This window comes from Malaclemys terrapin, chromosome 8 (genome assembly GCF_027887155.1).
Source record: "Malaclemys terrapin pileata isolate rMalTer1 chromosome 8, rMalTer1.hap1, whole genome shotgun sequence".
NCBI lineage: Eukaryota > Metazoa > Chordata > Testudines > Emydidae > Malaclemys > Malaclemys terrapin.
In genome coordinates this window covers 74,520,408-74,547,562 of record NC_071512.1, presented here as the reverse complement: position 1 = coordinate 74,547,562, position 27,155 = coordinate 74,520,408, and the positions used below count along the sequence as shown (strand labels likewise).

Below are 27,155 nucleotides of genomic sequence, written 5' to 3'. Positions count from 1 at the left end.
GAAATTTGTCATTGCCTGCTTATTTCTAGAGTGAAATGTAACAATAGATATCTCAGGTTTTAAGGAGGAATTCTGAGGACTAGTTTTAACAATATCAACTTTAATGTAATTGAAAACAAAAATACTTTGTTTAAACATATTACAAAACAGTGGCTGCTGCTGTCTGTTATAAACATGCATTTGAAACGCATGAAATTACATTGCTTATGGCCCCAAACCCAGGCTGTGATTGAGGATTACATGGTACCTCACAAGTAGGGTATGGCACACTGGTGGATATTTGCTTCCCTCATACTGGTGTTGCTGTGTGCCAGTCTAATCCCCTGGCACAAGTAAAGCAGCCGAAGAGGAGTTCTAACATATCTCAGCTTCCTGTGGCCCCAAGGGACCATTATAGCAGCCACAATACATGGGAACCCCATCCATGGTCCTTTGCCTCCAGCCATGGGGTTGAGCTAGAAGAAGCTGTTATGCTGAATATACCCTATGTTGTGAATCTACCCTATGTTGGAGCTCGCAGTGCTGTGCTGACTAGAGCTATTTTTTCAGTTCTGCAATGACACACACAACCCCAGTGAAGCCAAAGGTTTGTTAGTGTTTTTGAGAGATCCATCTTACAGAAATTAGGTTTTCCAACTGCAATGCTAGAGGATCTCCTCTTCACATCCAGGGGTAAGTTTAAATTGTTTGATTCCTATTTACCAGCTAGGGTATATAGAATCCCTTTGCAAATAATTCGTAACTTTACAATGAAAAGAAGACTGTATTTTGACGCAATATCTTTATTTTGCTTAACTAGCTTTAACTAGAATCCTCTGTATTCATAATTTTTATTTTGTTTAGGGACCATATCCCTAAGGAAGTAATCTGCTTTCACTTGCTGAGGAAAAACTGCAACTTCATTGCACTGCAAAAACTGTAAATTTTACTCCAGTGTCACAAAAAAAAGTCAACCCAGCAGAATTAGGACTCCAAATGGTGTTTCTATGATCAAGCAAAGATGGCATGGAAATTTGAGAGAACTTGCATACAAATCAGGGGATAGATTTATTAATAACTTTTCTCAAAGGACTAATGTACAGTACACACATTCTTCAGAAAAAAGAGAAAATGGTAACAGTGAAGACAAAGCAACCCAGATGGCCCATAAGCAGACTAATTATATGAAAGACCCAGAAGCAACTCTAAAGTTACCAATCCAGCTGCCTAGAGAGTGTGCCAGGTTGCCAGATGTGAAAATCTTCCACAGTTCATCAATGAAACAGAGCAGCTTGGTGAAGAAAACTGCTGCCAATAAAATAAATATTTTATCTAAAAAGACTATTTTATATGTGGAAAAATATAAAATATTAACAAATTATTCAGCCCCCATGTTACAGTACATAAAAATGAAGCTGAAAGATTTAACATATAGAATAGTTTGTCATTCTAATTAGCTATGTTTGTCACTATATTTATATATCCTGCTACACACTGTAGGCATAATTTTGGGCTGCATTAGGCTAGATCTTTTTTGCTGCAACCACAGGGATGTACAGATGGGAAAAGTGGTGTGTGGCTGGATTGACCATGAATCTGGCAAGCCCTAGCTGCCACAGAAACGCATAGACGGGCACCACAAGTAAGACAGGCACCTTTAGGCTGCTCTGGCACCATCTTCCCAGGATCAGGAAAGCACAGACATAATTTAGTTCTAGCAGATCCTTGGATAATCTGAGAAGTGGTGTCAAGCCTACTACCTGGTTACAGCATGTAACCAGTCCTATTCTCTGGAATAAATGATGTAGTGCAGCAGTAATTCCAAAAAGGTCACGCTGTTTGTTCCCCTTCCACACAGCTTTATGGAGGAAAGGGAACAAAAACAAGACTTCATCTGATAAGTCTTTACAGCTACACAGTACATAGCAATATACATGTACATTAATCTCATCAATATAGTCCAAACATGATCTTCATGCTCAAAAAAAGTCTGTTTTTAATTTTGTTGACAGATCAAGCACAAACAATTTTTTCTCTAAATGCCATTTAATTCTTCAGAAATATGTTTTGTCAAGCCTATACCTTGAAAATATTGTACTTCCTCATCTTAGTGAGTCCAAAACCAAACTGCCCATATAGTTTGTTAGCAGGGCAAAGCTTTTTCTGATGAACATGCATGAGTGAATTGGGATTCACACAGGCAGATTTGGCAGCTATTCTATGCAGTTCTTGGACTGCAATGCATACATTAAACTTGGAGCTCTCTCTCTATTCAGGAATATGATGTGACTAAGAATGTGTTAGTAGAGCAAACTGGGATGAACTATGGTATTTGTAGTATAATTTACTTTGTCACATATGGGTTACACTATTTTATAAGGATTACTTGTCTTGGTGTTAGTCAAGAATCTGACCCATCCATATTTCCTTAAACATGCAAATAAATCATTGAACTATAAGAGCTCACTTTGCACCCTAACACTGTTGAAAATTCACATGTTTGACTACAGTATTTGCAATGTAAGTCAGAGCCTTTGTTTTGTTTCTCTGGCTCATTAAACAAGGCCAAATGTCTCTAAGACAGATGCAAAGGCCCGTAAGGTGAAGGACTTTGTCCTTTGGCATGACTTTGTTGCCAAATCTCACCTCATCCTGATGACTCAAAGGACAGTCAGCAAGAAACTTAGGAGCTCCATGTGGAACCCTCTCTGTGGAGTCCTACAATGTGATTTACCATTATTTGTCAAAGTTAGAAAGTATTAGTTAATAAATGCAGTTGGAAACAAAAATATTACCTCAGATTGTGGATATAACAAGAGGGGGAAAAAAACCCTCTGAACTGCATGACTGTTCTTACCCTCCCCAGTAAATGAATTCTATTTTTGACTGTTAGATGCATCATTTCTTCACGAGGTATGGGTTTTACCCCTCCAAAGTTTACTTGATAGCTCCTCAGGCACACAGGTATATCAATTAGTCTACACTGCCTAATGATGTATTGTAGCAAAAGTCTGGATTTTGGTTGCTACATAAAATAATGTTTTTGCTAGTATGCCATCTACTGCTGTATATGCTTATTATACTTTTGGCAGGTCTCTTGTGGTGCTATATATTGAGGACAAGCCATATTTACCAAGTGTGACAGTCTCCAGTAGAGTAGTGAAGTCAGGAATGGCAAAGAAATGGATGTATAGTATGTGGCATGGTACAGTGAGCAAGTGTAGCACCCCAGAACAGAATTACATAATATGACAAAGATGGCTGTGTGCTTTCTGACATCCTATAGAAAAGTTAAAGCGCATCAATATGGCCTGGAATAACATGTCCACCATTTCATACCTCTACTAACCATGGTCATAAGATGATAGCTGCAGGGGTTCTGAATACAGCCAGTCCTCAGATTTATGGCACAATTGGTTCCTGAACATTGGGTTGTAAGTCGAAACATCATAACTCGGAACCACAATACACTCCATTGCAGGACTGAGTGTCGTAAAGTCTAAACCAATTGTCATAAGTCAAATCAGGAGGGCAACTCAGAAACGTAAGTGCCATTCGTCATTATGTGGAATGCCGTAAAGTCGAGGACTGCCTGTACCATTTTTGTGCAACCCTCACTCAAGCACACACTGCTTCTCAACCAGCTTCTTGATTGAAAGAGACTCAGAGGCTGTATGTGTACAATCTCAAGACCTAGCTCCTCCTATAATGTTCCTAACACATGGAGTTAGCTGAAGGGCTTTCACCATGAGAACAGAGGTATGGATAAGATATTATTATGGGATATAGAGGCCCAAGGCCTCCAACAAAATCCCATGGAAATATTTGCTAAGCAACACAAACATTTGTTACCATCTCAGTGTGCAAACAGTGAAAGGAGAGAGCAAGAGAAAGCTTTTAGTTGAGTCACTAAAGTCCATAACTGCCAAAGGGTCACCACATCAAGTAAGAGTAAGCTGTCAAATAGACCATGGGTAAATGACCCATTAAAAAAAGCTAGACAGGCAAAATGTGTGTGTGGAGGAGGCAGAGTCAGAGGGTGGAAAAGAAGGATGATAAAGGAGGACAGAGATTTTTGAGAGGGATGAGGATCATGTAACATGGCACCCTAAACAATTAATGAGCATGCATATGTAACTTAACTCATTAATCATCCTGGAGTGAATTTTAGGATCATGAAAGACCATCTGACAGTAAACTTAAAATGATACATACAAGAAAACCTGTTTAGTAAATGAATATACACAAAAAACCCAAGTTGATTAATGCTATTTATTTATAATTAGGCATACATATGTAAACAGAAGAACAGAAAATTCTGAAATGTGTATAATCAAAGGTTATGAATTTTCCTGATCACATAATTAACTGAACAGATACATTATTATTATGAAACAAATGGCTTTATATTCAGATATGGGTAAAGAAAATAGCAATACATTTGTATGAGACAGCTCCTAGTGAGAATGAAAAATAGCTAAGGCTCTTTAGCAATCCTGGCAAATCTATATTTTGTTTGGGCTGTAACATGACTGTAGCGAAACATAACCACTCGGGATGACTGGAGGGAGGAGGGGGAAGGAGAGAGACTAACCCAGTACATGTACCATAGAAGCTACGTCTACACTATGAGCTAGGGGTGTGATTCCCATCTCACATCCATGTACTCACACTAGCGTGAGTATAAATAGCCGTGTAGCCACCGTAGCACAGACAGTGGCGAAACAGCTCATGCTAGCTTGATGGGAACTAGCACAAATGTGTTTACTTGAGCTAGAAATCACACCCCTAACTCATAGTGTAGACATAGCCATAGAGAGACACAGAGAGGTAACATATTCCATTCTCACGTAATGAAACTATAGTTGCCGAAGCATTAATTGGCATAATTAAAAAGTTGCTTATTTAGAATATGTCTATGTAGAAAGAAAAGGTGCTAATAATCAAAACATGACGTAACACCTGGATTTTGTAATAACACAGTTTAAAGCATTTTAAGAAGTGTGCTGTGATTGTTCAATAGAGGAAATCTAAATCTAGACACCAATTCAAGTCACAAATGTGAAGAGTGCAATACAGGTCAATGGTTAGCAAATGTATTTTTAAAAGAGTCTAATGTAAGGTTGAATTGAGGAAGCATTAAGAAAATACTATATTGTACACTGTAGCAGTTGAAAGAGATTAATCCAGATTGGAAATGCTATTTTAAAGCTCCTTTCACTTCTTTTCATAGACAAACAGCACCCCGCATTGCTTTGTTTGGATAGTATGTAGCTAATTACAATTTCAAAGAAACTTTTTAGAAATTAAATGTAATGTTTAATTACAAAATGTCTCCTTGGAAACAGTTTCCTTGTATGTTGAATTATAGTCAGTTAAAAATGCTCACTTAATTATGTTTAAAACTAGAAACTCTATAAAGATTAAACATCAAATACAGAAATTTGCAAAAGAAAAAGTTGTGCTTTACATAACAGACAACTGACAGCTAATAACTGACTAATTGTTGCTGCTCTGAAATCTAAGAAAATAGTCTGCCTTAAAATAATCACTGGAGAAAATAGCCATAATTATAAGGGCTATCATCATTACGTATTTTAATACAGTTAAAATTTCAAGTACTAATTGGAAAGCAAATTTACCGCATCATGAAAATGTAAAGTTCACATTAACTGCTGGACTGATCACCTCAACACATTGGGTTCACAGCTAAGGGCAGGCCTCTCTTTGCTTCATAAGGTGTTGTCCTGGAAACCATTCTGATGCAGTCAATAATAGGGCAGACACTGAGACAGAGATTGCATCCTGTACAACTGTCAGTAACAGTGGGCAGGTGGGTTTCTGGATCAAACTGTATAGCCTGCAATGAGAAATAAATAGTATTGATGTCACTTATGGAAAAAGTCAAAAATAGCCCCATTTTAGTATCTGCATTTTATGTCTTACAGTATTCTGTACTTCACGGCGTGTGTGTGTGTGATACTGCACTGCAGCTATAGCAACAGTTTAAATTCTAGGGGGAAAAAAACATTTTAAAATTAGAACTATAGGGCCAATTTACTCCCTGCTGAAAGCCCTGCATCGTAAATTGAGTTACCCAAAGGATGAATATGGCCCACAAAGTTTAAAGTTCCATTAAGAGATTTTTCCTTCACGGGAGGAAAATCTTTCACGACACAGCAATTCACCAGGTTTACTGGTACAGAAGAGATATCCAGACCAGTCCTGTATGGATTCTACGTGAGACAGACTGCAAATACCATCATGTTTTTTTTTTTTTTTTACTTTTATTCTCTGCAAGATGCAAACAAGCTAATTTAAGAAAATCTAGCGAGGAATGGCACATACTTTGCCACTTATGATTCATTTTATTTGCAAGCCTTAGAAAGCTAAAAGGGACATCTGGGGTGAGAGTGGACAGGACTGCTTAATTTCTGACATTTCCAAGGACTGTGCCCTCATTAATGATTAGCGTGAAAAAGATTTTTAATATGTAGTCATAATTGTAGCTTCAATACGCCACCTATAAAATACCAGTTTAAAAAACAAAATCAGACTAACTTCAAACTCTTCATTGATTAAGGAACAAACAGAGTAAAAAAGAAACAAACAAAATGTTGGCTATGTAAATTAGAGCAGGAAGCTTTGTACAGGCAGAGAGCTAAAGTGGAAAATTCAAGGAATTCCGTGTTAAGTTTCCCCTACAACCTTCATTCTTCCCTTGCAATGTATTAATAGTAAGATCTTCCGATGTATGATCATTGGGGCTCTTGATGTGGCCTTTAACTACCCTACTGTAACAGTATTACTCATAGGAGACTTATGGGGCATAAGACTTATACAGGCACTCATCTTCACGCCCTGGGAGTAGGTACATTGACTTCAATGAAATTACTGACACTGTGTAAAGTGAAATGGATGCAGGTATTTCCAATATTGGGAACTTGGTGAGATTCTTCTCAACTACTTTCAGGCAGGCTTTGGGGGAAAGGGAGTATTTGTTTCCTTCTGGAATCACACACACTGTTTTTAGGAGAGGTTCTGCAGTCTGCTCCAGCAGCAGCACTGACTGCGTTAAATATGGCCTTCTCTGGGCTTCCCAAGCTCTGAAACTCAAGAACATAAGAGATCTGAGGTTTCCCAATGTGTATTTTTGTGTTCCACTAGTAAAGAGGCTCATGAATAGTAGTAGCAGTAGGCTGACATCTCACTCTCCAAAGAATTAACTGAACCAGTCTGAACCTCCAAGTTCTGGTCTGGTTTGAGAGATAAATAAAGGTTTGTATGTTAGCAGGACTGGTTCATCTATCTCTAATGACAATGCATTTCTTGAAGGGGATAGTACATGGTGATGTGGCAATGATTAACTCAGAAGTTCTGTTTCATTTGTGCTCAACTTCACATTACACTTTTTTGCTGTAGTCATACAAAGTGAGGTCTCTGCAGAGACTAAAGGATGGGTGTGTCCAGTAAGCTGAATATGTTGGAAACACAAAAATCTGCATTCAGCAGAAGACAAATTGTGTTTTTTTTTTAATGTTTGATCCCGTTGCAAGTAAGAGATGGAAAAAAACATTCTTCACATCATGAAAAGCTTCAGGGGTCTGTCGTTTTTTTTTTTTTATTTTTATTGCTGATTTTTTTAAAGTTATATTAAAGCAAGTTGCATTAAATGTGAAATCAACTCTAACCTCCCTAAGGGCTACATCCTCCCCTAAGGTGGGAAATCTTATCGAAGGGAAAACACTACTGCAAAACTTCTATGCACGTCAGAGTAGAAAGGGCAGTTTCTTGTGGATGCTAGAGGCAGTGCTGCTTTCTCCTTTTTGTGGGCACAATAATTAGAAGAGAAGAGGCAGCAACGGCCACCTCTTTAACCACAAAGAGGAAGGAGCCACAAGTAGATATAGGGCCAGATCTCCTGCTGACATAAATCAGTTTAGCTTTACTAATGTGAAGATTCATATCAGCTGATGATCTGAGCCATGGTCTCTATCTTAAATCAGAGTGTCTTCTCCTATGCATGGCTCACTGTGTAGAAAGGTCTTTATATTATATATTTTGGATTAGTTTGGCACATGGAACCTGTAATTTAGACAGGTGTTTTAAGTAAATTTTTCCAGTTTAGCCCATGGAAGATTGTTTGGCGTATCTTAGCCTTAATATAAATATGGTACTATTCTACAGTAAAATCCCCCAACCCTGCAGTATTGTCATTGTAAGGGCCAGTATATTAGACTGTTACTGTAGAATATTGTAGAATTTAATTAGGGTGATGCCCTTATAAAAATCTTTTGTAACAGAGATACAGTTATTGTGCGTCTGTCTTGTCTTCTGTGTCCCACAGAATCCTATCATATTGTGCGCTGCTTGTTTTTTTGCTTTCTGTGCATTAGCGCTCCCCTTCCTCCCCCACCTTTTTTTTTGGAAATGCCTCTAGGGAATCAGATGCACTGTTTCCTCTGAGTGATTCATTTTCTGGTAACCTCTGTTATCTAAATGAACTTTACAAACTGCTTGCTTGGTGCCTGCAGGTACTTGCAATATCCTGCATATTGCCAGCTAATCTTTATCAGACTTGCAGTCCGATCTGCCTGCCCCACCTCAGCGAAAACTCACACCCCCCCAGCCTGCAACCTGCCAATGGACATGCTGACAACGATAGCTGTGTAAGAGGAAAACAAGCGCTGCCCTTGTGTGTGTTTAGTAATCTGGAACTTGTTGTCCAATGTGTATCCATGTTTCTCTGTTTGTGTAAGGACCCAGAGGACTTCTAATGTCCTTACACAGAGTGCTTAAAAGACTTATCCTGGTTTAACTGCTTTATTTACCAAACAAATTTTGATTTAAAATGACAAAAATGGCTTTTTGAATTTGAATTTTGAAACTGCATTTGCATTTACAACATTAAAACCATTTCCTATTGGGATAATTTTTGCTAATAAAATAGCTTAGGGTAGTTGGGTGAAAGCTTAGGTCTCATGACATTACAGTGACTCTCCCATTACTATGACAAGGTTTGGTGGACTGAGTGGAGATATGAATCAAGGAACTCGGCTTGACCCTGCAGTGGAGCAGAGGAAGGCTGTGGAAAGATGGGGAGCTTTGCTGCTTATGATCCAGCTGCTAGGCCAGGAGGGACACTCAGCATCATTGCTAGAAAAATTAGGCTACTGTCAGAGCACAGTCTGGGTTTAGTTTAAATATTTATTTTCGCTTATCAGTTTTTGTAAGTGCTTGGCTTTTCCCCAGATTAATTGTTGTAGTAAGTGATTTTTACAAAGAAAGGTTTACAAAGAAAGGTTATTTCTCTTACTATATTTAGTTAAAAATCAGTTTAACTACCAAACACACTGAATTCAAAATAAAGTAAAAGTCACTGAAAAATATAACATTGTTGCCTAGTTAAAATACAGCCTCCTATACTGGATGTGTAGGAGTCATGAAAATTAATGCTGCCAGGAGTATTGACTGCCATAGGGATTCTAGTGGATCCTACTTTGGTTTGAGAAGAGAACAGGTCACCTAAAATGGCTGATCCTGTCTCTACTATCTTCTTATTGGATGGGTAAGTCCCTCAAAATCCTGCAGATGTGCAATAGTAGGGCAAGGAATAGTTCACAGAATGAACAGTGAATTTCACAGAACTATAACATGGTAGAATTCAAGGAATAAATAGCTTGCTTTCAACAGTTCTCCCAACTCAAAATAATGACATATGCCAGGTGCAGTGATTTCTGGACCTATCAACCTACCAGGCCCTCTCTTCTTCCCTGTGAAAGTTAATTCATCATATTGGAGGGTTGATTCACACAGAAATGGAAATCTCTCTCAAATCAGGGCTGATTCCAGCGTAGTTAGTTTGACAAACCTCAGGCAAGGTTTCGATTTTTGAACAGGTATCTGGCAGGTGGGTATATTTTCTTCCTTCCCACTGCCCTGTGGGCTTGATAGGGGCGAATCCTACCCCCTCTCCCTTAGTTACTTAAGGACCTTTGAAGAATTGAATTTGCAGCAGTCCATACTGGGTCCTCCTTTATTTACTTCCCATAAAACAAAACAAAACAAAACAAAAAATTCCTGATGATGTAGATGTCATAGAGATAACTTCTGAGGGACTAAAAGAGATTGTGAAGAGGAGTTTCTAATCTATTCAACACAAATCTCCAACAAAGTCCATAATGGACAACCCCTACAATCGGATCAGTGAGGGTTCTCTCAGTATGCTTAGGAGCATGCTGGTGTTAAAAGTCGATATTTTATACAGCTATTTTTGTCACATGCTCGTTAACAGAAGGTGGATTGTTTCTGTCTCAGCAACAGAAAGATAACTCACTGTGCCTTTTTGCTAATTACAGCCATGTTCTTACCTGGTAGCCAGAATCATTACAGGTCATGTAGCATTTGCCACAGTTGATGCACATTTCCTTGTCAATCAGAGCCACAACTTGCTCTGTGTTGCTAAGATCACCATATGTTCCAATGTACTGCAGTGCTTTTCCAATTACATCCTAGGGAGAAAAAACGGAATCACTTAGAAGGTACCCAACTTTTGTCTTTTTATGTTTTTGTTGTTTTTTTATGGCAATATAAGAGCACTCTACAGTATTTTAACATGGGAGTTTCTTGCAGACACTACGGCAATGTTTACAGTTTTTGAAATAAATGTTAAAATTTGCCAAATTTCACACTTCCTATATCGTAAAATGTAGATAAAGGGTATTGAATGTCTATAAAATTAAACTGCAGGCAGATCTACAAGTGTCTGTCTGTCCACATTTAGCATTTAGCACTTGATTTTAAATGCGTTATTTAATTAACTTATGCTTAGCCACCATTGTGTAGCACTACAGGGAACAAAATGGGGCACAAAAGAGAAGTTACATGGCACATGCAATCTGGTTGTCCTTGGTCACTTTTCATTAGCACAGATTTAAGAACTCACTGCAGGAAAAGAAAGGGGCATCATTAAAGAACAAGGGACAAAGAGAACAACAATTGCTTTTCTCTCCTTAGAAAGACAAGCAAATGGCTTGAGAATCAGCTCTTTATTGCAAACTTATAATACCGGGGCCTCATTCCACAAATCCTTATTCAAGGGAACAACACTTTTGCTTTCAAGGGGACTACCTGTGTGAATGGAAGTTTGCAGATCCCTAAACACTTGCTGAATAAAATGCATGCAATTATACTTAGAGAAGGCTAAATGTGACACATCAGATGCAAACAAGTTCATCTCTCTTAATAAACAAAAAGTAGAAAACAACAATGTAAACCACTTTGTGCTTCCTGTGTGTTGTGCTTGTCAGCTGTAGATCTCTTAGCACTTTAGTAGGGTGGGTAAGCATTATGTTCCCATTTTACATGTGGAATAACAGATACACATAGAAGTTCAATGACATGTCCAAGATTACAGAGTGAGTTTATAGCAGAGTGGGGAATAGGACCCAAGTCTCTAGGGATTAATTTAACTGTCCACAGCTATCCCCCAAAGAAAACACTCTAATAGTTTGTTACAGTGATTGTCTTTGGTTTTTCTCACATGATGAAGAACATTCGCATGCCATTGTTCTTTTTGTTTGTTTGTTTGTTCATCAGATTAAGTGGACCATTGCTTGACACATGAAGTACGTAAGACATTCAGCAACAGTGAAAAACAGTTGTCGTTTTATAAAGCATAGCAGAACTCAGTGTTTAGTGGTACTCAGGCTTGCTACCTCAGTGTCTCTTCCTTGCAGTAACCATACAGGTAACCCACACAGTGAGGGGCAGGGAGACTCCTTACTCTGTCTGTGATTTGGGGACATGATCACTGGGTCAATAACTACGACATTTTACTGCCCAAAACCCTCTCCTGAGGGAGTTGTAGCAGCTGCAGGCAGCACAATCAGTAGCTGATGGGCTGCAGTAGCATCCGAGGAGCTGCTGCAAAGGTTGCTCCATAACATTCCTGGTGGAAACATTCTAGCACAAAGCTCATTGCAGAGGGTGACCTGATTTCACCCTTTACAAGCAAATGGGGTGATTCACTATCTTGCCCTGAATCAATATACACAATCAATTGTGCCCAAAGCAAATGGAAAGTATTCTCTTTCTCAAATCCTGTCTGCACAAAAAGAAGAATATGTACTTATACAGATATATATACATATTAATAGTAGTATTCTACAGTGCTTGTATTAAAAAGCTGCCATAGTTACTCTATATTCCAAGCACAGGGAAATCGGGTATCTCAGATACTGCTGTGTGCTATCTGTTAGCATATGCTGAATTTTTAATGCCCTATATTTTTAATGTGTGTAGTGGCATTGGCAGTAAAAGAATGTTACAGTGATACTAGCCTCATGGACAGTGATTTTGGGGGAAAATATAACTGAATTCAATCAAATCATGAAAGCAACAAAACTCTCAATTTTCTCAATCAGATGAGGCAACCTCCTGTACATATCTCTGACGTAATATGCCTTGCTGCATTGTCTGATTTGCTAAAAACCATTGACAGAAAATTGTTAATTATGGCAATTCACTTTGTGTGGAACACAGTGAATTTCAGGATTGGGATTTATGCTGTTGTAGCCTATTTAACTTCCTACTTTCTAAATGTGGTGGGATTGAACACCAACACATTTTCAAAGATTCAGAGTGCTGTAAGTTGCCTAGATATTATGCAAAGGTGCTATCTAAATTGACTTTTAACAAAGGACCAGAGGTTGCAAAATCTGTTAAAATAATTTTAAAGATTCTACATAATTAAGATAAATTTGGACTAAACAATGAAAGCTGTGACACGAAGGTAAATTTTATCTTTTGCTTCAAAAATATGCATAACTCAAAGTACTAGCTAGATCTCTGTACGTTATAGGAGCTGCAGCACTGAATTTCTACTAATTTTCCATACTAGATCAGGTAATAATTGTGATTATCATTATGGATTTGATCCAAGCCAATTGAAACGCCCGCAGGTCACGCTACATATGAGAAACAGACAACCTCTGTCTAGAACTGCATGCTTCAAACAGTTTAGGTATCACCTGCATGATCAAAATACCTGATGCAAAATTCCTCACTTTTTCCTCTTGTACTCTTCCATGGAACATGCAAAAATACTTATTATCCAGGGATACAAGGTATTTGATCAATGTACCTTGCATCAAGTTTTTGAATAACCAATTTCCTGTTCCATCCTATTGTAATCTCTCAAAAATGGGATCCATTGTGAAATATGTACATGTATATTATTTATATTTGTATTACTTATTAAATTAACCATATCCAAAGCCTTATTTTCTAAAATTTCAGAAACCACAAATTGCTGCAGGATGGGATTCAGAAACTAAGGGGTTTTATTATTATTTGGAATGACCTCATTTTCAGAGATGCTAAGCACTCCCAGATCATCCTAATGCTACCTTTCAAAACAAGATAAATCTAATCTTAGCTGTTATGACTGCAAAGGAAAGCTTCAAAATGTGAATTAAATGTAAACTGATGCTGCCTGGTCTTCCTGAGCCTGCATAGAGCTTGAGGGGTGTGAATGGCTCCCATTCATCTCCAGAAGCTTGCCTGAACTCTGAGACTTAACAATGATAATTTAAATGACAGTATTATTATAGAGTATGAGGTGACATTTTCAGCTAATGCACCTAGCCATCACTATGTAATGCAGTAGCAGAATCTGTGTGAAGGCATGGGGGAGGGAAGTTTCTGTCAATGGTTGCTAAGTCAACCACCGTATCTGCACACAGAAGGAAAAGGAAAGTGCAGATGCATCTCTTTCCCAGTGCCAAATTACTCAACTGCCTTGTCTGTAACAACACCTCAACGCCTGCTTAAGTGCTTCAACTGTTCTTTGTCAACAGTTGAGACCTTCAGCTCCCACTTGACAACAATTACAGGATATTAGTGCCTTTTCAGCATAAAAATATGGCACACTGAATATTTGAAGATAGCAATAAATATGAATAGAAATTAATTTTCATATTTAACTTAGAAAAAAGAATGTGGATTGCATTTTCCAGGTTGCTACTGAATTCAGTTTTGGAATCTTGCAGAGACCAAGGAATCTGATTGCAAAATTCAGGTCCATGCTTGCTAATGAGTACATATGCACTTGTTTGTATTATACCTGTCACAGTTTAAAATATATGTCTTAGTGTCATCAATTGGTCTATTGCAATATTAGATACTATGTGATCTCTTCATTGACTAATAGATGCAAAATCCTCCATTGTGTGTCATGAATCCACATGGTGTATACTGAAGTTTACATCTTCATTTTAGAGTTTGCTGAAATTATATAAAACCAGTGTATCATATAAGTGATGCAGCTTTCCATTGACTACTCATGGTCTTTAAGTATCTGCATAGGGAGATTTCTGCTAGTAGAAGGCTCTAGCAGACAAAGGTATAGCAAGATTCAGTGGCTGGAAGCTGAAACTAGACAAATTCAAACTAGAAATAGGGTGCACATTTTTTACAGTGTGCATAATTAACCTGGACCAATTTACCTAGGGATGTGGTGGATTCTTCTAACACGGGAAGTCTTTAAATCAAGATTGGATATCTATCTGAAAGCTATGTTCTAGTTCAAGAATCATTTATGGACTTGATGCAAGAACTACTTTGTGTAATTTTATGGGCTGTGTTATGCAGCAGGTCAGATTAGATTATCATAATGGTCTCTTCTGGCCTTAAACTCTATGAATGGAGAGTCTTAGGAACACTAGGCATTCCCATAAGAATATGGAATAAATTAAGCTTAAGGAATCTTCTCCAGAGATGACAATTAAAAAATGGTGTGTGTTGTGCTAAGTTTTTGAACTTTTAGCAAACTCCCATGCTGCTTCTTACAGCACACATGAATACACCTGTGTGGGAATTTAGCATCTCAAATATGGAGGAGGAAATGTTTACCACAATACGCTGTGTCAAACATATACATATTACAAACTGTAAAGAGTCATTGCTATGGCTCCAAAATATTGTGAAAATGATTTTTTTATACTGTTGTATGGTTCTTTTTTTTATTAGTGCCATCTTTAGAGCAAGATCTTTGTCTTTATTTAATGGTAAAGTGTCATGTATATTTAGATGAGTAAGGAAACACTGATAGTACTTACATGATGTTTTACAGGTGCAATGTCTCAAAATACCTCAGAGCTTCTTGCTTGGATCAAAAAGTAAATGTTTGGAAAAAAACAGTACAGCAAAAAATAGCTGGCTTTTTTGTTTAAAGTACAGTTACACACCAAAAAAATTATTCTCTAAAATGGCATCAAGGGGTTCCATGTTTATTGTCTCTCAATGGCCTCCAGATTAAATTTTCACAGTTTACAGTATGATGATGTTTTTGATAATTACCAGCCCTGAAAACACAAGGCAGGTTCTGAAAGTCAAGCTGTGTTCTTTCTTGCTTGTGCATTACCATCAGCAATAAAATCCTGCAAACTAAATTCTGTCCTTAATTATACCTACCGGTATATGCAATCCCACTGGTTTTGAATTCTTCCTTCAGTTTTACCTGTGCAGCTCTGTTCTCATCAGTAGGGATGCACAGGTATAACTGAGAGCAGAATTTGGTCCGGCCACTGCAATTAATGAGCAATTCTGTGGCTTTGAAGTGAATCAGAGTAGAATCCATTAACTATTGACTTACTGGTGCTAACGAGTAAAAAAAAGTTAAAACTTATTTTGTCATGAAAGTAAATAGATATGATTTTGAATATACACAAGGAGCAGTTCTGTTGAGTAAGATGGCGTTGGTTTTACACAGTGACTTTTATTACTGTAACTGCATTTTAAATGGTAACTTGTAAAGTATTTTATGGTATTAGCTTTTCATTAACCATATTAGCAAAGCTGTATTTTAAAATAAAATTCACAGTTCATGCTTGGTTTACTGTTGGGTTTGCTGTCTCTTTCTGTAGCTTGTTTCACACAGATAACATTGTAAAACACAATGTGTCCAAGAGATGAGGGACATACATTAAAAGGAATCCTTTTATTACAGCACAGTGCACAATACTAGTATTATGTCTCCTAGATGAAATCCAAAGAGATCATGTACGTCTGTGGTCTTATTGTTTATTTTCAGATCTAAATAGCCATTTTGGCATATTACACAAGTGAATGAAAGGTTCATCAGCTAGATTCTTTGAGCACTCACAAGTCAACAGCAACCGAGAGTAGGGGGACACAGAGTAAAAGTCTGGAGTATATAATGTGGAAGACTGGTGGGCGCTAAATTAGTATCAGAGAAAAATAAAGCCTATTCTATGAAAAGGCTAAACAGGTTCTCAAATCCACGAGAGCATGATGGTGATGATGAAGTAAACACTGAAGAAAATGATTCAACATCAAGCAATAACTATATGCATAATGCATTCTTATGTTTATATAGCAATGTTTATCCTGAGGGATCCCAAATAATTTATTTATTTCTGTTTAGACATTTGTATAGTTCTCATGATCATAGCATTTGAGTGCTTTACAACCTATACATCCATAGATTGTAAAAAGAACAGTGACTCCAGGGGAGTCCCGCTATTAGGGAGTAATTAAAGAGAATAAGTACATTGCTGAGAAGCTAAATGATTTGCATTGGTCTTCTCCACAGAAGATGCTGGGGAGATACCTACTCCTTCTGATAATGAAAGTGAATTGTCGTCAGAGACAGAGGTATAAAAAGAGAAGCTGGAACAAACTGATAAATGAAAGAGGAACTGGACACTAGGACCTCAAGGCTATACCTGAGAGTTCTGATGGGTGAGCTTGAGAAGTGGCTGAGATGCTAACAAAAATATGCAATCTCATGAAAATCAGCCAATAGACTGAAAGATAGCAAATGTTGCATCTGTCTTTTCAAAAAGGACTGCTCTGTGATTTACAAACCTGTAAGTTTTACTTTGGTAAAGCAAGTCAACTGATTGATATGTTAACTAGATATAGAATTAAAACAAACAAACAAAAAAGCCAACAACTTAGAATGATATGATGGACACAAGACAATATGGTTTGCTAAAGGAAAATTGTGCTTCTTGAATCTATTAGAATTCCTTGAGTATGCCAACAAAAGTAGTGAATAAAGGAGAAGTAGTCGGCAATTTTTATTTGGACTTTCAGAAAGTCTGTTTTAGATACTATTATGGAAAATACAGAGTCCTGGAGATGGCTTAGAATCTTGCTAAAAGGCAGAAAATAAAGAGTGGGAATAAAATGATCAATTTTCAAAAAGATAAAAGGACTGGTGGTGTTTAATATGTTTAGCAGTGCTCTGGAAAAGAGGATGAACACTGAGTTGGCAAAATTTGCATTGCTTTTAGATTAGACAATATTACAGAAGCCCTGAAAGACTTCAGATTTACTTTACAAAACGAGGTGAATGGGCATCATGATGGCAGGTGACATTCAGTGTTGGCAAAAGCTAATAATGCACATCAGAATGAATACCCTGAACTACTTATGCCATTTGAGATGATATAACTTAACTAAAGCCACTCAGGAAAATGAGTTGGGCATCAATGTAGACAGCTTAATGAAAACCTCTGTTCAGTATGTCATGGTGCTCAAAAAAAGAGCAAAATGTTAGGATACGTAGAGAATAGAAAAGAAGAAAACATAACCAATATTACAATTATACCACTGTAGAAATCAATAGTATCCAAAGCCCTAGAACAACCTGTTTAGTTCCAGTAATACTATCTTTAAAAAGTTATGTTAAAAACAGAGTAGATTCAGAAACAGAAAATGAAAGGCATTATGGCCATGGAAAAAGGAGGAGCAATGAAAGAGATGTACAAAATAATGAAATGTATAAATCGCCAAACTGTGTACATGGACAATCAATGACATCGAAAGAGAACAAAATAGAAAATCGATCAAATACGTTTTAAATGCACAATTTACCTCTGGAACTCATTGCAACAAGATATTATTGACATCAGTGCTTTTGTAGGATTCAGAAAAGGATTAGACATAAGATAGATAATGAGAACATCCAGAGTTACATTTGTTTAAGAAGGGAGATAAATCATCATTCTTTAGGGCATAGATCTGATAAGGAAGGGTTAGAAAGAAACTTCACTTGGCAGTTTGTTCCATAATAGTCCATTATGTTTTTTCTTGCATCTTCCTTTGAAGCATTTGGACCAGTCACTGTTGAAGACAGGATACTGGACTAGATGAACCACTGGTCTGATCCAGTATGCCTATTTTTTTGTCCCTCATTTTCTCTCTCTGTGTAGGTATGTAGGAATCACTTCATCCACTAATATAATACAGCCATCTCTGGGTGCTGTTAAGCACATAACCACACTGCACAATGTTTTGAGTCAGGAGATGAATATCACATCAAATTTAAACTAGGGGGATAGCTCAGTGGTTAGAGCATTGGCTTGCTAAACACAGGATTGTGTGTTCAATCCTTGAGGGGGGCCATTTAGGGACCTGGGGCAAAAATCTGTCTGGGGAATTGGTCCTGCTTTGAGCAGGGGGTTGGACTAGATGACCTCCTGAGGTCCCTTCCAACCCTGATATTCTATGTGGGTGCAAAAAGGGGAATTTGGCAAATTGTAAATATTCCATATTAGAATTTTGGCCAAGAAATGAGAAAATAACACCAGTACTTTTACATGGGATTTTTTAATGACCATATTCATTTTTTAGTCACAGCAGCATAGTGTCTGAACACGATTCTGGAGCACTGGTTCAATACCAGAAGAAAGGAAAGAATATCATTACTGAATCATATATGGCTGCCTGCAGCACCCTGGGTGCAGACAGTGGGCTTCCTATCCACTTATTGATCTAACTCAAACTTGCTTAGATTGTGAGATGAACTGAGATGCCTTTTTCAGGTGTTATAGTAGGGATGGGGGTAATCATGGACAACAGCATGAGAGGAGATGCAGAGAAGTCACTGCTTTGATCTTTGTTGGAACAAATATGTGGAGATATAGACTCAAAGTCCTGTAAACCATGTTTGAAGAATCAGAAATCACTATGAAGCAAAAATCATAACATCATGTATAGTTTCCCCTGAAATACTAATAGTTGTGTGCTCATGATGAGGCAGAGATGGAGATGAAGAAATTGAATGTATGGTTGAAAACTAGTTCAAACAAGAATGATGTAGGTTTGTGGGGCATAATGGTCTGTGCTAGTTGAGAGAATAAATAAATCTGTGTCAGAGAATTTAAATTAGTGGATGGGGTAATCTATATGGAGAGGCTAGTAGCAGAAAGAAGGGACATGCTAAATAAACAGATGGGTGGTTGGAGAGGAAACATACATGTGAGCATGTAGAAACAATTAATCTTGTTAGGTCTGGCCAGTATAAACATAGTTTTTAAAGGAGGACAGACTCTAAGTCTTACCTTCAGTGGGAGTTTTACCTAACTAAGGACAGTAGTTCTGGACCTTTTCTGCAGTACAATCCTTTCAACCTACTTCCTGGTCCTACAGTTATCTTCTGTTTTTTATTGCTAATTACTGAGTTTGTCTTTCTATTTCTTCCTCAGATTTTTGTTCACACATCCAAACGTTTCCCTCTTTGTTCTTTTCCCTGTCTCTTTTTATGTCTGTCCTTTCTCTCCTACTAAACTTCCTTTTATTCCATGTGGTTTATTTACTTCTGGTGAGTTTTAGGTTTATCTGTAGTAGAAGTTGTCTCATTGAAAATGCAGGTTTTTTTTTTCTTTATTGCATCAGTACTTTCCCTACAAACAGAATTAAACTGTAAAACCTCTGAGGGTCAAACAGTCTTTAACCTTTTTTTTTTTTTTTTTAAGTTCTCTCTATTCTTTGGGACTTTTCATATACATAAGGGAAAGAAGATCAGCCCCTTAGAATAAAAATTGATTGCATGATGTACACCAAAAAAATGAAACCAAAAAAGAAGTGGAGGTCAATAGAGCAGTGCAACCTGTTTGACACAAGCTGCACAAATGCTCAAAATTATCCTAGTTTTGACTTCTATCTGTGTTGGCAAACTCTGAACATTGTGTATTTGCAAACTTTCTGCAAAAGCTTTTCCCTCTCTCTGCTTAGCTGTAAATTTTATTAAATCACCGTTTATGTTGTATTTCAAGTTCAAGCGTCATTTGTTGGGTTAGTTCACAGTGACGAGGTCACATGATGAAAGTCACATGGTATTTCGCCTTTGTCCTTGATTGACTGAAATTCTTCTATGTGATCAGAAGGGTTAGCAGAAGTAATTTTCATTTTGTATCACAGAAGGAGGATGCACTTATTTGAACTGATCGAGATAGATTTTTTGTTTTGTTTTTAGCCCTTGGGTCTGTCTGAGTGTAATATGAAGTGGCCTTAGAACACTTATCTATAATTTCCCTACTGGAATTATTGGCTACTGTGTCATTATTATGATGGGGAAGGAGCAGGGAGAGCTTGGGTATATAGGAATGAACATTAGGTTGTGATATATGAGACCTGAGAGTTGAGGCTTTATTTTGACTCTATCACTGAGTCAAATCCTGTGACTTAGGAGAAATCAGAGAAATCACTTGGGCCAAAATTTTCAAGTTTTAGGTATCCAACTTGAAAACCTAGGTCCTGATTTTCACACATGCTGAGCACCTGCTATTTCTATTGAAATCAGTGAGAAATGTGAGCACTTAGCACCTCTAAATATCAAGATCCACGTGCCTCAAATTGAGCAGCCAAAAATGGATGCATCGAGAATTACTGGAGACTTTTGAACACTTTCACCTTACATTTATTATTCAAAATACCATCTTCTCCCCACATGCACCTTTATTGTTCTGTCCAGATGCCTGCTGAATTTGACAAGTGTCATTAGGGAGAAGAACACACACTTCTACAGGTAAAACACAAATCTTTTCCCACCCACTTTGTTTAAAAGCTCTGAGAGCCTGCATAGAAAATTGGTTGCCTTTTTCTTGACACTCTATTTAACATTGTATAACAAGCTTACAAACACAATAACCAACTCAACAGCCAATAATAATTGTGTGCATCAGCAGTCTGGTGGCTGATCACTATTAAATATATTTATTTAATTCTTTTACCTTGACTGCTGGAATGGGCTTCTTGGGAATAAAATGTTTTTTCTCAGGCAGTACAACAGTTGTGGTTTGCTGCTTCAGTTTAATCTTGTTCTCGGCTATTATCTTTTTGCGCTGCTCAAGGTAAGGTCCAAAACTAGGCAGTTTCTAAATTGAAAACCAGAAAATATACTATTTAGCAAGTCTATAAAACACATAAATGAATATTAACAAAGGGCCAAGGCCTTGCTGAGCATTGATTCATTTCTTATTCAGGAAGGCTCCCATTGAAGTTGATGGGATTCTTACTAAGAAATGAATAAAACTGAGACATAACTTCAAGATCTGACCTCAAAACAATAACAGAGTTTGAATATTAAAATCATAATACATGCTAACAAAAAATGGCTGCATTGCAGACAGCATTCAAACTCCTATCCTCCCATAGTATATTTGTATTGTACATAATAAATATTGATCACCTTGTATAAATAATTCAAACTCAACTTTATTCTTACAGTACATGGAAAAATATGTATTATATTTTATGTAATCATAAAAGTAAATAAAGATCAGCTTAAGAAACTCCACCATTGTTCAATAATACACCCACTATGATATCTATTATACCAACTGTAGTTTTAAAGCTACATGGATGTGCCCATTGACTTTATAAAGCACACACAGATCCTTGTGATATGATGCCTCAAAGTTATCTGGGCCTGTTGAAGTAATGCTAACAAGTGCCACGTGAACACTAAGATGATTTAATTTTATTCATTTCATAATTCTACCTCTATTCAAAGTCCTCACTCTCTTTTAGATCTTTTAATATCTGGGCTTGCTTAGACAAATATTGCTGCTGGAAGACATCTTTAAATGCCAAAATGTTCTGTCGCAGCTAACAACATAGAACTGCTGGTTCAAGTTTCAAAAGATTACTAGAGACTCTCTCACCCACAGTCATTTGTCTACATGGTGGAGATTTGGAAAACTATTGCTTACTAAATCCTCATGACCTAGTAAGTTGCTGTGAATTAAAAGTGACTGAAAAACCTGGTTCCTACTTATGAAATAGAATGAGCCCTGGGAAAACTAGTTTTTTTTTTAATCTGAGAGCATTTAAATGGAGTGAATAAACTCAGCTCAGAGTCTAGTCTAAGTGCAATTATATTACTGTAATTAGTAGCCGGAGATAAATATCCTAGATTGTTATCGTGAGCATTAATTCATTATAATAATTTCAGCACATCAAGCATGTCCAACTGGAAACAATGTCATCACAATAAATTTAAAGGGACAATGTCAACATGACTTTTTAAAATAAATTCCTAAAAAACATTCCAGGCTCTGATGCAGTACCATTCTGGAAGTATCCGCTGAATAGTTTTAAAATACTTCAATTAAAAATAATATAGTTATTTTATTCCTCTGCTGACATTTATATGGAAAAGTTCCTCACCAGTAACTATTTCCTCACAGGAGTCCCACTTTTGGGGTGTCAGCTTCCTCGTGTGACAAAGGGTGGATCTCCCTCAGTTGTTTGTTTTTTGGTACTCTGAGTCTACTAACTGGCAGTCTGGCATAAGTGTATTTTCTGTTCTCCTGGAACCCTCTCATTTCTCAAGTGTGCTGGAAGCAACAGTCCTCTTAAAGATCCCAGTTATGTAAATGACATGTATGCAATCTCCAGAATTCAGGAGATGGAGATCATCTCAAGAATGGAAATAAACTTAGGCTTGACAGCCCCCACAAAACAAAAACTCTAACTTTGATGGGAGATGGGTGAAGGTGTGGAAAATATGTGTGGTAGCTTCAAAAAAGCAGAATTATAGTTAAGTAATTTCCCTTTCTTTACAGATGCCAAAAACACAGGAGTCCCATTTATGGAGAGTAAAAAGATTGAGGAATGTCTCACAATTAACTTGTAAAAACTTCTGCAAGCAGAAGTAAGAACAGAACTAGTATTTACTCCTGTGGGAATTCTGCGCCAAAAATTAAAAATTCTGAAAATTCTATTAGTCAAAATAACACTACATAATCACCCCAGTTTCAATTATTTTGGTAATTTATTTCAAAATACCCATCAGCAAGTATGATAACAATACAGACACACACAAAAATCCCCCCAGGAGTTGAGGGTTAAAGAAACAACAACCCAGTTCCTGTTTCTCTGCCCCCTCCACCACAGGGCCCAGTCATGCCTCTCTCCTCCACCCTCCCCCGCTGCCCCCGCCCAGACACTCACACCCCTGTCCCCGCCACAATCCAGCCGCTGCTCCCCCCAAGCCCAGACACTCACACTCCCTACCCGCCTAAGCCCAGTGTGGGGCCCTCCCTGGCCCAGACACTCACACCCCCCTACTCCCCAGTGCCCAGGGATCCAGAGGGAGAAACAGCCTGATGCTGGGTCCCGGGCTTGCACGGAATTTTCTGCATGCCGCCCTCTCCTTCCTTCAGGGAATGCTGGGAACTGCAGCTGCCAGGAACCTTCCAGCTACTCCTCCCCGTTCCCCCCAGTGGTGTGTCCTACTTGTGAGCTGGGCTCTGCCGGGTCCAGTGGCCCCTAGTAGCAGCCAGCAGCTCTGCAGCCCATTTCTGTGGGGAAAAAAGGGAAATTCTACGTGCACAACATTAATTACTGCAAAATTCTAAATACCAAAGTAAAATAAGGCCTGTTCAGAAAAGAGACAATAGATAATGTTGGGGAAGGGAGAGTTTACATCCTTCCCATCTAAACAATTGGCTCCAAAGCTCACGGAGAGATCCCCTATTCTTAGCAATGAACATGTTTTTATGCTGTTTTTAAATTGAAAAGACCCAAGGTTGATACCATAGCCTCAGTACTGCAAATGATGAAAGAAACTTTTCTTGCAGGATTGTCAAGGTGTATCAGCTAGAAAAGTACATTTCTGGCCTTCAAATATTTTTGAAACAGTCTTTTGCTGGCTTCTGATTAGTTTCCAGAAGGAATTTAAGGCATTGGTTTTGACCTCTATAAATGATGTAATACCTGTGTAACTGAGAACCTGCCTCTCCCCTGTATACTACTGATGCAATGGTGGTGCTGAAGCTAAAACCTCATGAATTAAAAGGGAAAGGGACTGATGAGACAGCATTTTTGGGAAAAGCTCTTGATTCTTCCTTTGTATAGTTAGGGAATGAATTTGCCGACTTTTAGGGCATGTTGTAAGTCTAATTTATTTTGTCAGGTTTTTAGTGAAGTGGCAGGCTCAGGGATGGATATTTTTGTTCTGATGATGGAGGGCTGCTAAAATCAGATAATCTTTGGAGAATTGGGGGAGGGGGGGAGATGATGAGCAAATCTTAGTGTTGTGGATCCTGAACTTTTACTTTTGCATATTTTTTAGAGTTGACAAGCTCCAAAGGCTAACAGACAGGACCTGTGAGAATAAATTTTAAAATATGAAGTATAAATATATAAAATATAAATTTTGTTAAAAAGTGGAAAGTCCATAGTTTGTGTGATGAATTAAGGGTGTAAATTAGAGAAGTGTGAATTATTGAGGCAAAAGCCTTTCTTCATCAAAGAAACGCACAAATCAGTTTTGCCATGGAAAATTTCAAACATTTCAATTTACATAAACAACAAGGAGTCTGGTGGCACCTTAAAGACTAACAGATTTATTTGGGCATAAGCTTTCTTGAATAAAAACCTCACTTCTTCGGATGCATAGAGTGAAAGTTACAGATGCAGGCATTATATACTGACACATGGAGAGCAGGGAGTTACTTCACAAGTGGAGAACCAGTGTTGACAGAGCCAATTCAATCAGGGCGGATGTAGTCCACTCCCAATAATAGATGAGGAGGTGTCAATTCCAGGAGAGGAAAAGCTGCTTCTGTAGTGAGCCAGCCACTCCCAGTCCCTATTCAAGCCCAGATTAATGGTGTTGAATTTGCAAATGAATTTTAGTTCTGCTGTTTCTCTTTGAAGTCTGTTTCTGAAGTTTTTTTGTTCAATGATAGTGACTTTTAAATCTGTAATAGAATGACCAGGGAGATTGAAGTGTTCACTTACTGGCTTGTGTATGTTACCATTCCTGATGTCCGATTTGTGTCCATTTATTCTTTTGCGGAGGGACTGTCCGGTTTGGCCAATGTACATGGCAGAGGGGCATTGCTGGCACATGATGGCATATATGACATTAGTGGATGTGCAGGTGAATGAGCCCCTGATGGTGTGGCTGATGTGGTTGGGTCCTCTGATGCTGTTGCCAGAGTAGATATGGGGACAGAGTAGGCAACGAGGTTTGCTACAGGGATAGGTTCCTGGGTTGATGTTTCTGTGGTGTGGTGTGTAGTTGCTGGTGAGTATTTGCTTCAGGTTGGGGGGTTCTCTGTAAGCGAGGACTGGCCTGCCTCCCAAGGTCTGTGAGAGTGAGGGATCATTTTCTAGGATAGGTTGTAGATCGTGGATAATACGCTGGAGAGGTTTTAGCTGGGGGCTGTATGTGATGGCCAGTGGTGTTCTGTTATTGTCCTTGTTGGGCCTGTCCTGCAGTAGGTGATTTCTGGGTACCCGTCTTGCTCTGTCAATCTGTTTCCTCACTTCCCCAGGTGGGTATTGTAGTTTTACGAATGCTTGATAAAGATCTTGTAGGTGTTTGTCTCTGTCTGAGGGGTTGGAGCAAATTCGGTTGTATCTTAGGGCTTGGCTGTAGACAATGGATCGTGTGATGTGTCTTGGATGGAAGCTGGAGGCATGTAGGTACGTATAGCGGTCAGTAGGTTTCCGGTATAGGGTGGTGTTTATGTGACCATCAATTATTTGTATTGTAGTGTCCAGGAAGTGGATCTCTTGTGTGGACTGGTCCAGGCTGAGGTTGATGGTGGGGTGGAAATTGTTGAAGTCCAGGTGGAATTCTTCAAGGGCCTCCTTTCCGTGGGTCCATATGATGAAGATGTCATCAATATAGCGCAAGTAGAGGAGGGGCATTAGGGGACGAGAGCTGAGGAAGCGTTGTTCTAAGTCAGCCATAAAAATGTTGGCATACTGTGGGGCCATGCGAGTACCCATAGCAGTGCCACTGACTTGAAGGTATAAGTTGTCCCCAAATCTGAAGTGGTTGTGGGTGAGGACAAAGTCACAAAGCTCAGCCACCAGGCTTGCTGTGGCCTCATCAGGGATACTGTTCCTGACAGCTTGTAGTCCATCCTCATGTGGAATATTGGTGTAAAGTGCTTCTACATCCATGGTGGCCAGGATGGTGTTTTCAGGAAGAACATCAATGCATTGTAGTTTCCTCAGGAAGTCGGTGGTGTCTCGAAGATAGCTGGGAGTGCTGGTAGCATAGGGTCTGAGGAGAGAGTCCAAATAGCCAGATAATCCTGCTGTCAGAGTGCCAATGCCTGAGATGATGGGGCGTCCAGGGTTTCCGGGTTTATGGATCTTGGGTAGCAATTTACATAGTTGCTCGATGGAATGGATAGAGGCCATTTTGAAATGGGTCTAATTTCACTCGTGCCATGAGGATGTATCTGCTGCTGTGTTAAATATTAAAAGGAAAAACTGACCATTTCAGTTTAGGGCCTATGGTAACTCACAACAGTCAAACCAAATTTTATCAAACTTGATTTTTTTTTCCAGTCAGCCAGAGACAGTTTCCATCTGAAAAGATTACTTTTGCTAATATTCTGAGAGAGTAAAAATAGTATTTCTTTAACTATACATAACACCTGACTGCGTAGCTCAGGAAGGGGTTTATAGAGGGTTTCTCTTGCAAATAGTGTATAGACAGTCAGAAAGGTGATAGGACTGCTGATCTTTCAGTGCTTTCATTTCAGACAGTTTGGCTTGGAATGCTATGTGAGGCAGTATGCAATTTTTTATTGAACTGAAGTATCAGATATGCTAAAAATGGAGCTGTTGAATTAGCTACTGGAAAGCTGGATATTTAAGATGGTGGTTTCATTAAACGCTGTCACTTCACTTAGAGGGGAGATTCTGAAAAGCACACAAGGTGTTTAGGAACGCAAGTCTCATTGAAAGCACATTTATTTGGTCTTGTGCTCCTAAATCCCTTGGGTGCTTTTGAAATCTCTCCCAAGATTTCTTGAATATATGTTTTGAGATATTTTTTAAATTTCCAAAGTTAAAATGTAACTAAACTCCCTACAGATCAGGATATTTTT

General features: G+C 38.3%; 1 protein-coding gene across 2 annotated transcripts in view; it reads right to left on the bottom strand.

The window, feature by feature from the left end:
* Positions 1 to 4,237: 4,237 nt before the first annotated feature.
* Positions 4,238 to 27,155, bottom strand: part of DPYD (dihydropyrimidine dehydrogenase) — a 613,360-nt gene continuing 590,442 nt past the window's right edge. For both annotated transcript variants that reach the window (XM_054037742.1, XM_054037743.1), the window contains exons 21-23: positions 21,024 to 21,167; positions 10,350 to 10,490; positions 4,238 to 5,839 (exon numbers count right to left, since the gene is read on the bottom strand). In XM_054037742.1, coding sequence (XP_053893717.1) covers positions 5,669 to 5,839; positions 10,350 to 10,490; positions 21,024 to 21,167 — 456 coding nt within the window. In that variant the 3' untranslated portion in view covers positions 4,238 to 5,668. The remainder of the gene's footprint in view (positions 5,840 to 10,349; positions 10,491 to 21,023; positions 21,168 to 27,155) is intronic.